The sequence below is a fragment of the Vigna angularis genome, chromosome 2, assembly GCF_016808095.1.
Source record: "Vigna angularis cultivar LongXiaoDou No.4 chromosome 2, ASM1680809v1, whole genome shotgun sequence".
NCBI lineage: Eukaryota > Viridiplantae > Streptophyta > Magnoliopsida > Fabales > Fabaceae > Vigna > Vigna angularis.
The window spans coordinates 43,306,253-43,324,249 of record NC_068971.1 but is presented as its reverse complement, the minus strand read 5'-3'; the positions used below and the strand labels follow the sequence as shown (position 1 = coordinate 43,324,249).

Sequence of the window (17,997 nt, the reverse complement as noted above, 5' to 3'; positions counted from 1 at the left end):
TGTTTGTAGTACGTAAACAAGTGAGTTTTTATTTTTATCTAAATAATTATTCTTTTAGTCTCTCAAAAGTTGACAATTATTATTCGTATTAATAGTTTTAAGTGACTTATTAATGTTATAATATAATAAAAAACACTCCAAAAATAAGATTCCTAATACAACTATTATTAATTTATCTTAAAATAAATATTCGGAACTACAAATCATTATTCTAAACTTTGGAGTGTTAAAAGTTAAGGAAAAATAAATATTCGGAACTACAAGAATTTACATATTTTATAAAGACCAAAAAGATTAATTTTAAATTTTACTAAAGTGAAAAATAAAGATAAAAACTTTATACCAAAATAAAAAAAGTCATAATTTTACAAAAATTAAACACATATTTAAATTTAAAGTATTATCAACAAATATTATAGTAACCATAATGAAGCTTGTTAAAATTAAAATTACTTAAATCATATTTTAGATTAAAAATATTAGATGACAAATTAAATGTATTAATCATCTTATATATGTTGAAAACCAATTGATAGAATTGTTTGACATACAAGTAAGTGTGTTTACAACTTAAAAGATTAGAAAACTAATATAAAGGATTGATGGTTTATATTATTAAATTTTTATAAAGGATTTTTCCTTCAAACAAGAAAACTTCTATATTAGAATTTTATTACTATTTAAGTCATATCTATTTTATTTTTCACATAAATTCGTTTAAATAGATCGAAAGCAGTTAGTAACATATTTTATAGATTTATATTTTGCAGTATAATACTTTATAAACTAAATGTAAATGAAGCAAAAATAAAAAAAAGTAAAATATCTAATAATAATTTTATTTATTTATACATGAATAACACAGTTTGTTTTTTCAAAATTATCTAGAAGAAAGTTGTATGCCATGTCACACTCTGCAATCACTGTAGAGTGCTGACTTCAACTTCTACATCTTGGGACAAATCAAATAAAGCCATTTATGCCGCCCATATACATGATGATATACTACGATGTTGTCCCGTGGTCTAATATTGTTTGGTTCTGCAACTATTACCCTCAGATTGCGATATTATTACATAAACAACATGCTTCCTTCTTCTTCGTTTTATTCATCATTAATCTCGATTGCGTCTCATATCTAAACTCGTTCGTTGGAAGAATCTAAAACCATGTTCTCTATCCTTTGCCTCGTCTCTCTCTCAGAAACCGAAGCTTTCTCTGCTCTGCTTCTAGAATATGCCTCGAAAAACTCCTTGTTCTCCTTCTCTAACTCCTTCCAAACTGCTTCCATCACATGCATGCATGTGTCATTCACATGTCTCAAGTAAAATACAACATAAAACAACAAAACAGATCAACCATATATATAATAGATTTACACATACTTTCTTCATATTTTTATATGCAGATGCATATATATATATATGTGTACTGTTACCAAATTAACACGTTAATTATTTTAGTCAAATAAACAGTGACAGTGGCTGTTGTCTAGAAGTTATAATAGACTAAATGAATTAGTTAATTTAAAAGCACAGTTTCCAAATATTATAATTTATTAATTTCATTAGCTTGAAAAAAAAAACTAGTGAAATTATTAGAATGAATTTACCGGTGGAAGTAATAACAGGCTTGATATTTGCATGCTTAGAAAGAGCTTCCATGCACTCTTCTTTGTTCATGTTGAACAAGATACACTCCTCTATCAGACGGTGCACCTGAACATATATATTTGATCATCAGAACTTACACATGCAACCAGAGAAAACAAAAGAAAGGACTGAGAATATTTGAAAGATCTTTTTTTTTCGTTTTTCAGAAATTAACAATAGTTTGAGAGATAAATGAATAAATAAACGGGAAAGTAAATTGAAACTGACCAGACGGATATAAGCAGCAGAGGAAGAGTCTTCCATGGGTGTTGATCGATTTTGTTAGGGTTGGATTCTCTGGTTGTAAATGATGTGATGAGTTAGTATAAATAAAGTTATGTTATATAGTCCAAAGTAATATGATTAGAAGAGAAGGAGGAAGAGATGGTGGAATGAGCAGAAAGGGCAGAGAGAAGATGAGAAAAAAGAGAGAAAGGACAAGAAAAGATGAGGAAAAAGAGAAAGGCAAAGATGAAAGAAAAATGAGAAAGGTAGGTTTATAAGGAAGGTGGTTCGGTGCAGTGATGAAAGAATACTAAAAGCATGGCATGATGGTAGGGAAAGAGGGATATAAAAAAGAGAAAGATTAGACAAAGAGGGCACGACACAAACATAAACAAATGAATATGAATAGGATGAGTGTCAGGCAGCTGGGGTGGGACCCACCGGACCACGTGGGAGGAAAACCAGGATTGGTTGAGAGAAGATTAGAGGAGATTCTACATTGAATGAAGAGCACCAAACGCCGTTGTTGGCATATTACGTGGCAGTGGGACCCTCTTCACGTGAAATGTGGGACCCAATATCCTTATGTCTTTCCAAAGTGGCACTGGTAGGGCCACTCAATGCATGCATGTATGTACCATACTCTAACCATGTGTTGGACGTTTCTTTTTTCTAAAATATTGTTGTATTGGTGTCTTCAATCGATGCTACGTTGGAAATAGAATAATTATTCAGAGGGTAAAGTTATTCCTTCATTATTCACTTCAATTAATATATATATATATATATATATATATATATATATATATATATATATATATATATATATATATATATATATATATATATATTCAGATAATCAATTTTGGTGATACGGTGGGAGTAAAGTATGTTCCACTATATATGGTGTTGAGTTAGAACATTTTATGGGTGTCCCCAATTATCTTAGTAAATTATTCAGATTTTGGTTTTAGCATCTATTTTATTGTTGGTTAAATTAAATATTAGGAAATACATTTATTAAATATGTAATTTGATTCATAAAATTTGTGTTTTTTAACAAAATTTATCCGGTAATGTAAAATGAACACAAAAGTAGTACGGTAGAAATACGTTATTAATATTTTTCTTTGTTAATTTTACTTACTCGTTCTTATTCATTTTGATACTTAACCTATTTGAAAAAAGTGGGTTCGTCCATTGATTAATCTAATTAGTTTTATTTTTTTAAATTATATTAGTAAAGTCTCTATCATAATTTACTATTTTTCTTCTAGACTATAAAGACAATCAGTCTTTATAATCAAATTTGGATTTCACAGTGGATGATACATTCTTTAGAAATTTTTATTCACTTTACGTAATTATATGTGTATGTTTATTACTTTTGAAATGTCAATAATATTTTAGTGAGATTTTTTTTTTATATGATTTACATTGTGTATAATATAAGATGGTGTAGATTGCTATACATGACACATCCACAATAAGCAAATATAAATTTTTGATGTATATAAAACATTTCATAAATTTTATTTTAAAAGGGTACTTAATTAGAAAGTGCTTTATATTAGTTTGATTGCGTAAAATATTTGTTAACAGTATATATATATATATATATATATATATATATATATATATATATATATATATATATATATATATATATATATATAATATGATGCACTAACCTAAATGATGATTATTTAATTGATAAAGCTGACCTAAAGGTTTGCATATAATCAAATAATTTTTAATTAAAATATAAGATATCACGCTTCGGACAGATATCTAATCTATAAGATATTTTAATATAAACTTAATGTAGGCTACAGATATATATTAAAAAAAATCAATATCAACTTTGACAAATCAAATAGTTATTTAATTAACTATTGAAATACATCTAAAATAAAATCATCAATCCTATATTTGAAAAAAAAAATCGTCAATCCTAAAATTGAAAAAATAAATGCTAAACATAAAATAAATTAAGTCTTCACGTAGTAGAAAAAATATAATGAGTACCCAAAAAGACTTTACATCTCCAACTCTCAATTAAGTCATTACAATGGAAATGTTGTTTATTAATTACAAGATGCAGTAAGAATAAACTAAAATAATTAAAATTAGAGAGAAAACTCTATTATAAGAGTTTTTCTATTACTAAAAATAGTTTTTGTCAGACCTCGGAAAAACGCACCCAAACCCCTTCTGTCAGCTCATTAAACCACACTTAAAAACCCTGAACAGACGCCAGGTGTCAAGCGAAGAGATCCGAAAATCAGTTAGTGGAAAATAGGTGTCGACTGAAGATGGGACGTTCGTTTTAACGTGTGAAGTAAAACTTGGATTTCAGAAAATCCACTCCACTCTCCTCTGCATGCACCCTCTTTCCAAAAATCTGATCTTTCATTTCCTCATTCTTCTCTCTAGAAAATTCTCCCTTCTCTCTACGATAACTCACCTTTTCTCTGCTCCGATCAACGTTCCGGCACCGTAGGATCACTTCCGGCGTCCCAAGCTTCAACTTGAACCGAACAGTTTCGAATTCTGGAAACTGGTAAGTTTCCTTTCCCTTAGTCGTTCGTTCTTTTGGAAGTGCAAGCCAAGTTCTGGTTGCATGAGCCCCTAGTTTATTTCTGAACTCCTTGTTGGTCTGTTGTTGATTTTGGTTTGAAGATTAGTCGAACGTTGATGGTAGAAGGAATCTTAGTTTGACAAAACCAAGTTGCGGTCTGTAAGACGTTCGTTCACGCTCAGAGGTAGGGGAAGCTTATTTGATTTAATTCGTATGTTGTGTTTTGCATGAATGTTCGTTAATTGACTGCATGAGTATAATGCATGATGTTTGATGAGATTGAATTATATGAACGTTCGTTGATTTATGGTTGAGAATGAAATACATGAATTTACATGATATAGATTGTATGAAATGTGAAAGTTGATGTTGATATGAACGCATGATACTATGAGATTACATGATGAGAAATGAACTGGAATGAAAATGGATTGTATAAGAATTTCCCCATAATAATGTACGTTCGTTGCTGAACGGTCTTTGACCGTTCGGTTTTCCCTTGTAACAGAAAAAATGGAATTCTTTCATTTGGATAGAACCCTAGTTGAGGACGAGCGTCCTCGTGTTATAATACTATGCTTGAGCGTTCGGCCAAGCACAGTTGTATCTGGTATTCTTTGATAAACTTCATTCTTTTATATATATATATGTAATAGTATATTTCCCCGTTCGTAAACACTACCTTGACAGTCCATTAGTATATTTATCAAATCTACTGTTATAAGTTAAATGGTGCTCGGTCTTATACTGAGCGCTCGTACTCATTCTTGTAAATTAGTCTTAATGAAATAGCGTACGTCTAACTTCAGAAGAACTTTCCTTTACCACGTTCGGTCATTTACTGGCAGTGGATTTCAGTATGAGAACTATTCTAAATATGCTTCGTTAAACGTCTTGAGATGTCTACATTCGATGTATTCGGCCTAGGGCCTTCACACTTAAATTATTCTCGGAGTATTTGTTTGAATTCACGAGAGTCAGTTCATTCAACTGATTCACATGTTAAATAACGTTCGTCCAATGAAACATGACATTACTAGGTTATTCCCAAACGAAATCGTAACTCTATCGGTCGTATTCTGATTTGGAACGGGAGTTTTCATTGTTTCCGTCCACAATGTTCGTCCTCGTTCTTAGTAAGGACAGAACGTTCGGTATTTGATGGTCTTCATATTGATGATAAAAATGAATATGGAATAGTGAATAATGAATGATAAAGAGTATATGAGATGAAAGAAACATTGTGACTTTTGAACGAGCGTTCCGGGGAGGAACGACTCTTGGATGAATATTGATATCGTAAAGTATGAATGTGGACAAGGCTTAATTGACAGTTCATCCTGATGTTCCGTGAGTACTCGTCCTCACATAGAGGAGGGTAGGTCATGTGTGGGAACGGCAGGAGGTCCTAGTCCTTAGGAGTACTTTGGACTGATAGGGCTAACCTCGGGTGGCAGCTGTTGAGGGTATCCCAGTTACTACATCACCCGGGTGCACGAACGTCGTAGCTACATCGATTCATACAGTCCGGACAGTCAGTCTAGTAATAGGCTTTAAATGATATGTTTGACGAAATATACCTTGTTTTGTTGGATTGTTTGAAATGCATGTTTATACTTGAATTAAATTACATAAGCTTACCCTGCGTTTCCTGTCGTGTCTGGTTTTGTACGTCCGTCCTTGTCATTGCAATGATCATCCGTGTGGATGTGAGCAGAAGGAGACGAGCGGCTGGAAGAGGCGCTGGAAGAAGAAAATTTGGAAGAAATCGAAGTCAGGACCGGAGAGTAGGACGTTCGGGCAATAGTCTAGTTGTAGTAAGGTGGACGTCCGCTCACCTTTTCTTTTGTTTAAGTATGAACGATCGGTATTGTTATTTTTTTGTAAACTGGTCGTATAGTTTGGGTAGTGAGGTACGGTTTTAAATTGTAACTCTTTTTATAAGGCCGTTCGGCCATGAGCGTACGCTCGACTCTAGTGTAAGACTGATTCTGGATTATTATTGTAATTATTCTAATATATATAATTTATTGCTGTATTTTTGGGATGTTACAGTTTTCTATTCTTAAAAAAAACTACTCTTTTTTTTCATATTTTTTCTCTCGTACAAATACTTAGTATTATAAAATTTAATAATTTTATATCATTTAAAAGTCAAAATATAAGATAATTTAAATACGTTTTTTTTCATCTCTAAAATATCTTTTATAAATTAAAACTGTGATACAACTTTATGTATAACTAAACACATTAATTTTAAACTTCAATATATCTATAATAAAAAGAAAAAGAAATTCTCATTTTATCTTGATCGTTTGGAAAAATTTAATATTGCAAGTTTGTACGCTTTTTTCTCCTTGATGTGACGTGTGTCCAAGGTGAATGCGAAACACCTTAAACACTTAACCTGTGATTAGAAAACTACATACTATAATATTCATATATTACAATTTACTTTACTTGGGATAATTTAAATTAAGTTTTTTGTACTCATCACTTAGTTTATGAAGAAAAGTATAGTTGTAAATGGAAACACGTTATTTCTTTCAACCAATTTTTAAGGATTTTCCAATATTTCTAGTTTTTTATTTTCGTTTTCCTTTTTTATTTTTTAAATATTTTTAAATGTAATTACCCGGACATGTTTATTTTAAATATATTTATATATATTTGATGTGAGATGTTAGAAATTTTAATAATTTAAAAAATATGTAAAAGATGCATCTTGTTAGTTATAATTTTAAATTTGATGTGAGTTTGTTAGTTATAATTTAAAATATTTTTCAAAAAATAAGATTGGGTGAAAATGATTTAATTAGAAAAAAATACATTAGATATTAATTGGTATTATAAGATATTGTTATATTGTTATAAATTAAAAGATATCTTAAATATAAGTAGATATTATTGTTCATAATAAGTGAGAATAAAATATTATATATATTTTTTAGTATGTCTATAATTATATGGGAGAACAATGTTCAGGGGAGAACTTTAATAGAAACAATGGCAAATTAAGAAAGAAAGAAAAAATTTTAAAGGTTAATATTTTAGAGGAAAGAACTTTTGGGAGTTTCAATGGTTGCAGAGAAGAAGCGAAACGCACATGGAAGAGAAGCACACAGCTGAAGAGCACAAAACGCAGGTAATAAAGCAAGCTAAAATTTTTAGTCTGTAATACGATCAAATGTATTGTTACAATCAGGGGAAAAGGAAAAAGGGAAAAGGGGAAATCCTATTTATAGGGTTCTCACAATTGAAAGGGAGAAAATTAATAGAAACCCTAAGTGACTGAAATCTGTTAGGATATACATTGATTACTGCATTTAAGCAGTAATCTTAACATATTAATTTATTCTAACTGACTCAATAGCCCCCCTCAAGCTGGATGGTGTATACTCACTAATCCAAGCTTGGGAATGATAGATCTGAACCTAACCCGATGAGGAAACTTAGTAAAAGCATCAGCTAACTGTTCTTCTGAACGAATAGGGAGAAGATGTAAGAGCTTGGCTTGAATAGTCTCTCGAACCACATGGCAATCAAGTTCTATGTGTTTCGTCCTTTCGTGGAAGCTTTGGTTCTGAGTTATGTGCCTTGCAGATTTGTTGTCGCAATAGAGAGCAGGAGTGGTAATGTCTTGAACGCGAAGATCTTGAAGAAGGTAATGGATTCACTGTATTTCGCAAACGGCAGCAGCTAAAGCGCGGTATTCTGCTTATGTTGAAGATCTGAAATCGTGCTCTGCTTTTTGGACTTCTATGAGATGAGAGAAGTCCCAAGAAAGATGCAACAACCTGTAGTAGATCTTCTGGTGGTAGGATAGGTAGCCCAGTCTGAGTCACTGAAGGCTTTTATTTGTATTTGTGAGTCAGCAGCAAAAAGAAGTCCTTGTGAAGGGTTGGACTTGATGTACCTAAGTATGTGCTGCACAGCTTGATAGTGATAATTAGTGGGTTTTTGCATAAATTGACTTAGCAAATTAACAGAAAAACATAAGTCAGGTCTAGTATTGGTGAGATAGAGACACTTCCCTATTAACCTTCTATAGGAATTTGGATTGTCAAGGTAACTCTCTGCTTTATATAGTGAGCTAGTATCCTTTAAAAATGGGGTAGAACAAGGCTTGCATCCCAACATCCCCGTTTCTTCAAGGATGTCTAGGGTATATTTCCTTTGACAAAGGTGAATGCCCTTCTTAGATCTGGCAACCTCAAAGCCCAGGAAGTATTTAAGTTCTCCTAGGTTCTTGATCTGAAATCTGTTGTGCAAGAGGGCCTTTATGTGATTGATTTCTGTCATGGAACTTCCTGCTAAAATGATATCATCTACATAGACAAGGAGAGCTGTGAAATCTGTAGATGTCCTTTTAATAAAGAGTGAGTGATCAGACTTAGATTGTATATAATTGACAGACATAAGGAAGGAAGATAATTTCTCAAACCATTGCCTACTGGCTTGTTTCAGTCCATATAGAGACTTGGTAAGCCTGCAAACCTGACCTTCTTCATGGACATGTAGACTAGGTGGAGGTTCCATGTAGACTTCTTCATTTAGGTCACCATGTAGGAAAGCATTGTCCACATCAAGCTGGTGTAAGAACCAATTCTTTGAGGCAACAAGAGCAATGAGTAACCTGACAGTAGTAAGCTTAACAACGGGAGAAAAAGTATCCAAAAAATCTATTCCCTCTTGTTGTGTATACCCTTTAGCAACCATCTTGGCCTTGTATATTTCTATGGTCCCATCAGCTCTATATTTAGTCTTGTACACCCATCTACAGCCGATGAGAGTCTTTCCAGGAGGAAGTTGAGTTAGATACCAAGTATCATTCTCTTGTAAGGCCTTTATTTCTTTCTACATGGCATCTGCCCATTCATGTGTGTCTTTAGCCTCATCATAAGAGTGAGGTTCATTGTTGGCAGTTATGGCCAGAGTATATTTTAGATGTTTCTTGGATAAGGAATTATAAGACAACACGTTAGAAATGGGATAAGGGGTTTTTAACAATAAGCAGGATTGATTAACCTGATGCACATAGTCATTTAGGTATTTTGGAGTTCTTCGGACTCTAACAGATCTTCTGTGATTGCAATTTTCTTCTCCTTCAGCAGGATTGTTGTTGTTGTTACTGTTAGTATCAACAAGTTCAGTATGCCTCTGGTCATCAATATCCCTTTCAGCTGGTCTTTCAATGTCAACTGGATTATAGTTGCATATAAGGTCATTAAGAAAGGCAATTTTGTCTTCTTCCTTGTCATGGGTTTCCTTGCTGCTTTGTTGGTCTTTATAGGGAAAAACATCTTCATAGAAGATCACGTTCCTGCTTAAGAAAAGTTCCCTAGTATTGATGTCAAGCACAATATAACCCTTGACACCATTCTTATAGCCAAGAAAGACTCCTTTCCTAGCTCTAGGATCAAGTTTACTCCTATTATTTTCAAGAGTAGAAGCAAAACATAAACACCCAAAAGTTTTTAAATTGAGATAAGTGGGAGGGGTATTATACATTATGTCACGAGGGGTTTTGCCATTAAGAACAGTAGAAGGCAGCCTATTTATTAGATATATAGCATGAGTGACAGCATAGGACCAATAAGCATTAGGATTATTGGACTGAAAAAGAATACTACGGGTTACATTTAGAATGTGCTGGTGTTTGCGCTCCACAACGGAATTCTGTTGAGGAGTTTCAACACAGCTCTTTTGGTGATCAATGCCATGAGAATCATACAAAGCAACACAATTAAATTCAGACCCATTATCAGATCTAATAGTTTTAATAAACTTATTAAACTGATTTTTAACTCTTATAATGAAATTTTGTAACATATCTCTAGTTTGACCTTTATTATGCATTAAGAAAGCCCAAGTATGTCTACTGCAATCATCAACTATAGTAAGGAAATATTTGTGACCATGAACAGAAGGAGTAGAGATAGGACCCCAGATATCACAGTGAATTATGTAAAAACATTCATTGGACAAAGAAACACTTCTAGAAAAGTGCAATTTATGTTGTTTAGCATAGTGACAGGTATCACAAACAATATTAGAAGTCATTTGCACATAAGGAAAACTTTTACATATTTGTTCTATAGTTTTGTGTCCTGGATGGCCTAATCTATAGTACCACAAATTTACATCAATACACTCATAGGAGAAAGCAGATTTGTGAACAAAGTTTTGGTCAGAAATAGGAAAGAGTTGTAAGTAATAAAGTCCCTCGGAGATGTTAGCACGCCCAATCATCTTCAAAGTGGAGCTGTCCATTATCTGACACATCTCAGAGGAAAAAATTAGTGTGCAGTTTAAGTCCTTAATTAGACTTTGGACAGAAATTAAATTAAAAGAGAAATCAGGAATGTATAACACATTGAAGATGACAAAATCTTTAGAAAATTGGATAGTTCCAGCATGTTCAACAATGACAGTGGAATTATTTGGAAGTTTAACATATATAGGTTTAATTTTATAAAAAGGTAACAAATTGTTCTTTCTCATGAGTCACATGGTCAGTGGCTCCAGTGTCAATAATCCAAGAAGAGTTACCTTTATCTTGTTTGTCTTCCACAATGTTTCTTTGTACTTGATTGACCTTGTGTGAAGGATTATTATCCTTTTCTATCATTCTGAGAAGCTTTTGCATTTGTTCTAGGGTAAAAGAGTTGAAGACAACACTATTGATAGCATTGTTGTTGGCCTGTTGAGTGGGTTGTATACCTTCTGGGTCAGAATCACTCTTGCAGATGTTGGTAGAACTCCAGTCACTCTGCCATCCTTTGTCTTGATTGTTGTCATTCTTTTTGTACCATGGTGGATAACCATGCTTAGAATAACATTCATCTATAGTATGGTTCATTTTGTGGCAGTAAGAGCATTGTTTCCCATGATTAGAGTTTCTTCCTCTTCCCCTTCCTGACCCACGTGATCCAGTACCACGTACTTGTCCTCTCCAGGTTTGCTCAGGTTTCCAGTGGCTGTATTTGTTTGCAACATTAACCAGAATCTTGGTTTCAGCATTCTGGTTGGCAGTATTTTGATTGGTGGTCTCTGTGTCTTGTCTTTCTTGCCTCTCTTGCTGTATGATGAGGGAGAAGACACAGTTGATGCTAGGAAAGAGTTCCATTAAGAGAATCAGAGTTCTCATAGTGTTGTAAGTGTCATTCAACCCCTTCAAAAAGCATATTACATGCTTTATTTCTCTGTATTTGAGAGAGATTTTTGACAATTCACAACTGCAAGGAATGTTACATGTACAACTAGGTATAGGTCTAAGAGATTCTAATTCTTCTCAAAGAATCTTTAAATCTGTAAAGAATTGACTAACATTTCTTTCTCCTTGTTTAATTGAATGGATGTCCTGAAGTAAATCTGAAATTTTAAAGTAGTCACCTTTTGAGAATCTTTCCTTTAATTCATCCCACAACTCTTTGGCATCTTCAACATATATTACACTTTCTGCAATTTGTGAAGAAAATGTCTTTATGATCAAAGAAAGGACCATCATATTGAAGAAAATGTCTTTATGATCAAAGAAAGGACCATCATATTGCATCTTTACCAGGTGTCAAAAATAGCATCATCCCTTGAAAGTTTCTTGATAGATCCATCTATGAATTTTACTTTGTTTTTGGAGAGGAGAGCCCTTCTCATACTTCTGCTCCAAGCAGAATAGTTGGTTTCATTTAGGACTTGAGAAATAAGAGTGAGGCCTGGATTTTCTCCAGGATGTAGATAAAAAGGACTGGTAGGATTGATTGATTGATCCATATGTTCCATTCACACCAAGATTGAAGCAAGAAGGAAACAAGAACGCTGTTTGCAGAGGGCTGGGCACAACGGAAGCAGAGCAGGCCTTAAACCTGCTCTGATACCATATTAAGAATGGTATGAAGAGAGAGAAGCGTGACGCAAAAAGAGGAAAGAACTTTTGGGAGTTTCCATGGTTGCAGAGAAGAAGCGAACGCACATGGAAGAGAAGCACAGAGCTGAAGAACGCACAAAACGCATGTAATAAAGCAAGCTAAAATCTTTATTCTATAATACGATCAAATGTATTGTTACAATCAGGGGAAAAGGGAAAAAGGGAAACCCTATTTATAGGGTTCTCTCAATCGAAAGGGGGAAAATTAATAGAACCCTAACTGACTGAAATATGTTAGGATACACATTGATTACTGCATTTAAGCAGTAATCTTGACAGATTAATTGATTCTAACTGACTCAATAGTTAAGTTTTGAAAAAAAAAGGAAGAGTAAGATAAGAGTTTACATTCTTACATGTCTATATTCTTGCTTTTTTGTTTTGTTGTTTTCTTTCTTGTTTTTTTTTTGTTGGTATCTAATGTAATAATGTAATAATGTAATATTTTGTAAGAGTATAAATTGTAGAATAGATGTTATTTAGTACGATATTGATTATATGTTAATATGTGCTTGTTTGCAAAACATATAAATGTGTGCTTGTGTTTGGTGACTCAGTAAAAGGTGATGAAGGATAATTTCTCTTAGTTATATAAAATGTGTGTACCTTACCTGGGTTCGAGTTGAGTAAGTGACACATATATGTACTTCGTTAGGGCTCTCTAGTAAGTGACATATGTATATTTCAAGACTTTCAAAAAGAGTAATAAGAAGTGTTGTGCTTTGTTGGTGTTCTCCATACGAGTAATGAGAAGTTATATACTTTGTAGATGTTTTCCAAAAGAGTAATGTGAAATTGTATACTTCATCAAAACTCGCTAAGAGAGTAATGGCAAGTGAAACACTTATTGGTAAGTTGTGTTTGAAAATTACAAATCAATTTGTAAGGCTAAGACCACTAGTTGTTGTATATTTTTTGTGATGATATATTTGGAACCTGTCATAATATGTTTCAATTAGTTTGAGACCATATATGTTATGAATGATTGAGAATTGAAAATAAAATGGTATTATTAAAAACTAGAAAAAAATGTTCTATTATGGATGGGTGACATATGTTGATTATGATGTTTAATATTAGTTTACCTTTATATTCACTCTTTCCACCTATAATTAAAGTGTATTTTATAATAAAACAAATGATAATATAAATATGGAAGAACATGACACTGAAGTGATTAATATTGAAAAATATTTAAATAATATTTTTTTGTTTTTCATTTTTAACAGAGTCTTTCTAGTAAACAATATCTTTTTATTGAGATTTTAAATAAAAGATTAATAAAATTGTATTTTAAGTTATATAATTTACATTAGTTTTATAAAACAAAAATTTGGCGTTACATTTAATTGTTATATAATATTAATAAGGTGATAATTTATTTTTGAATGTTAATAATATAATATTTTCAGTTGGATATTTAATTATTTTAAGTGATCTGATCCATGTATTTACTTGCTAATTTTTTTCTAGGCAAATCAAATCAGGCTATAACAGAAAACATGCTAAACGTTGAACCTACTCTATCAAATACAGATTAACTTATTTTGTTTGACAAATCAATATAGCTGAGTCATACAATTCACTGTTTTCCTTAAATAATGTGAAGGTTTTGGTTCTTTTAAGTTAAATATGGTTAAACAATATTTATCACCGAAAGTAATATCAATTATTATTATTATTACTGTAACTATTCTAAACATATGATAGATATTACTGTTTACATGTATTTTTTTTATCATTACTGTTTATTATTAATATAATTAAATTTTTAATTAAATTTGTATTATTTAATTTTTTTAATTATTTGAGTGTCGTGAATAATATTCACTTATCATATTTTATATTTTATATTTTATATTTTATATTGTTTTTAAGGGTTAGAAATTTGAGGTTCTACTATTGTTCTAACCGATATTAAAATAAAAAAGTTATTTTTCATTTTATATTAACTATAATATTATTTTATATTGATCATAAAACTTTTACATTTCTTAACACATAAAAAATAATGAAACAAAATAAAAATTATATCACTAGGAAAGCATTATGGATTAGAGATTATTTTAAAAAATACAAAATTTTGAATACACAATAAATATAAAATACTTTAATAAAACTCAACTAAAAATGCTAAATTTATAAAAAACTAAGACTTAATTAAGTTTTTATTACAATTGTACTTTGATACAAAAAAAATTAAGTCGGTAGAATCAAATATTACAAACATTTATAACTTAAGTTGTACGTAATACGAGTAGTTATTTTTTAATTTGTATAAAATTTATTTTCTGGTACTTATTTGCTTATTTTACTTTATATTGTTTTTTTCTGATTTTTAATATCCATTTTTCATTATATATTCTGTTTTATAGATTTAAATAATTATTCAAAATAAAATAAAATAAATCATATGCATAGCATAAAAACAACCTCAAGTATAAACTATATCCATAATTCTTTATAGCCATGTTTTCTTTAAAATCTTATTTTCCATTTTTTGTATTCATTTTTATTTATTCTTCGTATATATTATTTCATTTTTATTAAAAACTTCAATTAATTAGAATTAAAACAAATTTACCGTACGTTTGTATAATTTTATTTTATAAATTAATTTTATAAAGGTAAATTATGTTTAAATTTTATTTTTTTAAAATAATATAAAAATTATTCAAAATTCATCTTAAAAATTTATTATTATTTATTTATTGGATTTACTGTTATAACCGTTATAAAATCAGTATTAATTTCTACATTCATATTTGAAATATATATATATATATATATATATATATATATATATATAAATAAATAGGTGTGAAGATCTCTATTATTTTTGTCACTTTTATATTTTTAAATAAGTTCAATTATTTTAACTATAAAACTATTTATAATATTTATTTTATTACTTTAGCATTGACGAGGTTGACAACGAAATGATAATTTTTTATATTTATTAGTTTATTTTATTCCTCTTTATTTTATACATTTATTTTCTTATTTTACAATATTTAAATCATCACCACTAATTAGTCATCTCCTCTGAATATGGAATTTGTACCTGACAGCATTCCACCATTGAAAGACCTTGAGTTCAGTGCATGTCGGCAAAAAATTTTCACTCTCTCCATCATGTCGCCATTACGACAGTTGATAGAAGAATGGAACAAGAAAAGGGTTTTGAAAAAGGTGGGGAGGCGTTATTCATGAATTAACCTGATAAGAAGTTATCCATATGAAAAACAATTCTTCCACTACACAAAAATTATCTCTTTTAAAATGAAGAAAAATAAAATAAAATAACTTTATATACTGAAATTTACTTATAAATGAATTAAAGGTCACATAAGCTAATACAAAATAATTTTTCCATATAATTTTTGAACAAATTAATTTTCCTTTGTAAAAAAATTAATTTTATTCTTTCTTACTCGTATAAAAGCTTGTAAGAAAAAAATCTTTAATATATTATAAGCGGTAATTAAATATAAAAAATACATTATAATAAAAACTTATAATACCTTAATTTTTTTTATATATAGTAATGGCTTTATGTGTTTTTATATTCTAAAAATATAACAATTTTTTTATTATAATTAAACACGTAATTCACCTTTCATGCATTTTATTCTTCACAAAATTACTTTGGGGACCCCACACATGTGAGTTACATTGTTCAAACTAAGACGTTAACCAAGTTAATTCAATGCATTAGTTGACAGTGTAGATCTCTAGCAACAGATAGGTAAAGTCAAATCAAACACATTGATTAATAAGTTTTTGGAATTACCTATGATATGAAAAATAAAAAATAAAAACATGTGTGAGCTTGGAAAAATATTTGAGGGATGCCAAATTAAAAATTTTATATATAAAGTATTTTTTCTAATTAAAATAAAAAAATTCATTTTTTCTTTTTATTTTGTCTACTAAAAAAAGCACATATAATAGTAGAATCAGAAAAGTAAATTACTATCATTCTCTGTCATATTATTAAATAACCATAAAAATCTATAATTAAAGGTTCAAATTACTTAGCATGAAGAAGCAAACTCAAGTAGTTGAAGTAAATTCTAAAATAAAAGGTAGACTTGTTTTCTCCTAGATCCAAAATAACATATTAATATATAATATATTGACCAAACTACTTGTATTGTACTGTGTAGTATCAATCAAAGTCAAGTATATTAAAAATTTGTGAAACCCAAGTCAAACAAAATATCATTTAAAAATCAATAACTATTTACAGGTAGTTCAAATTTTAAGAAGAACTACTTAAATTAAATTAAATGTGACATTATTATATATTTCTAAGATTTTATATGAAAGTGTACTTAAATTAAATTAAATATGTGACATGTGTAATATAAAGATTATCATTGAAATTAGAGTAGTCAAAATGAGTTAAAATTCACGAGTTAACCTAGTCTACCATGAACTCGAGTTGAATACTCTCTTATCTAACCTCCTTTAGTTGAGTTTCTTATCTTGATAATTGGTTTCAATTTTAGTGATATTTATTCATTTTCTCAAGTTTAAGCTTTGTTTGATCTTCCTTCTCAGTTCCTCACATACATCTGAGAGTGTTGACTCTATTTGGATCATAGTACTTATAACAAGCTTGACTTATAAAAGCTTGAAAGACTTTGATCTATGATACGTGCTTTAATTGACTTTTACAATTCTTTTGTTTTATCCTTATTTATATAAGTATATTTATCATAGGTGATAGTTAAAACAAAGACACATTTGATTGGGAATTCCTACTTTTATTTTCCGATAGTTAAAACCCTTATTTATACTAAAATGTACTAAGAAAAGTCGACCTATTAAGCAACTATCACACTTCCATACCATATTTTTCTGATTTAAAGACATAGATAAGTCATAATTAGTCTAATAATAAGTTCCCAACCTCCCAAAATAGGTCATATCCATTATATCTAAATCTCACCACCCAAAACCTCAACATTGGACCACCTATTTATTCTATATCAGATTTCAATCACACAACACTTCTAACAAGTCTTAAATGACCCAATGACAGCTCTAAACCAATTGCTTTCTCTCCCCAATACTTATCTATCAAACTCACCTATCAAAACTTCCCTTTTTAAGCTTAAAACACAAGAAATTAATAACTACTCACTTCAAACATTTATAATTTAGTTTCAAATACCAAAACAACTCCATCATACCAAATCATGACAGTTTTAAACATTCAAATCACACCATTACAAAAAACAACATCATTCTATCATCAACCATCATTTAAACACCAAAATGTACTAAAGTGATTATCACAATTTCATCTAATTTATCTTATTATACATAGAGATACTAACTTCAAAATACAAAGAAAATCTAAAAACAAACTTTAGTTTTCCTTACCTCACAAGGAACAATCAAACTCTACAAATGTCTCTCTAATTGTTTGAAACGCAAGAAAATTCTAAAAACACTCACAAAACATTAAATTGAGAAAGGAAAAAATCCTTATGACCTTAGATTGACAAAGAAACTCAGAGGAAAGGTTAAGGTACACATGCAATGGAAACTTCTATGCATGGACTAGATTAAAGAGCGAAGAGCAAAAAGAAGCTGAAACT

General features: G+C 30.2%; 1 protein-coding gene across 2 annotated transcripts; it reads right to left on the bottom strand.

Moving 5' to 3' along the window:
• Positions 1–818: 818 nt before the first annotated feature.
• On the bottom strand, positions 819–2,232 carry LOC108328215 (uncharacterized). Of its 2 annotated transcripts, none has more exons than XM_052872677.1 (3): positions 1,881–2,232; positions 1,613–1,718; positions 819–1,284 (listed from the first exon to the last, which is right to left on the bottom strand). In XM_052872677.1, the coding sequence occupies exons 1-3, from the start codon at positions 1,914–1,916 to the stop codon at positions 1,139–1,141; spliced, it is 288 nt and encodes a 95-aa protein (XP_052728637.1). In that variant the 5' UTR covers positions 1,917–2,232; the 3' UTR covers positions 819–1,138. The 2 variants fall into 2 exon arrangements, with proteins under 2 accessions (XP_052728637.1, XP_017417532.1); XM_017562043.2 differs by having other exon boundaries at positions 819–1,281; positions 1,881–2,225.
• Between the last annotated feature and the right edge of the window lie 15,765 nt (positions 2,233–17,997).

Coding starts and splice junctions, on each gene's coding strand:
- LOC108328215 (XM_052872677.1), bottom strand. CDS start 1,916: ATGGAAGACTCTTCCTCTGCTGCTTATATCCGTCTG. Junction 1,719..1,880: donor CTGCTGCTTATATCCGTCTG/GTCAGTTTCAAT, acceptor ATATATGTTCAG/GTGCACCGTCTGATAGAGGA. Junction 1,285..1,612: donor GCCTGTTATTACTTCCACCG/GTAAATTCATTC, acceptor ATGTGATGGAAG/CAGTTTGGAAGGAGTTAGAG.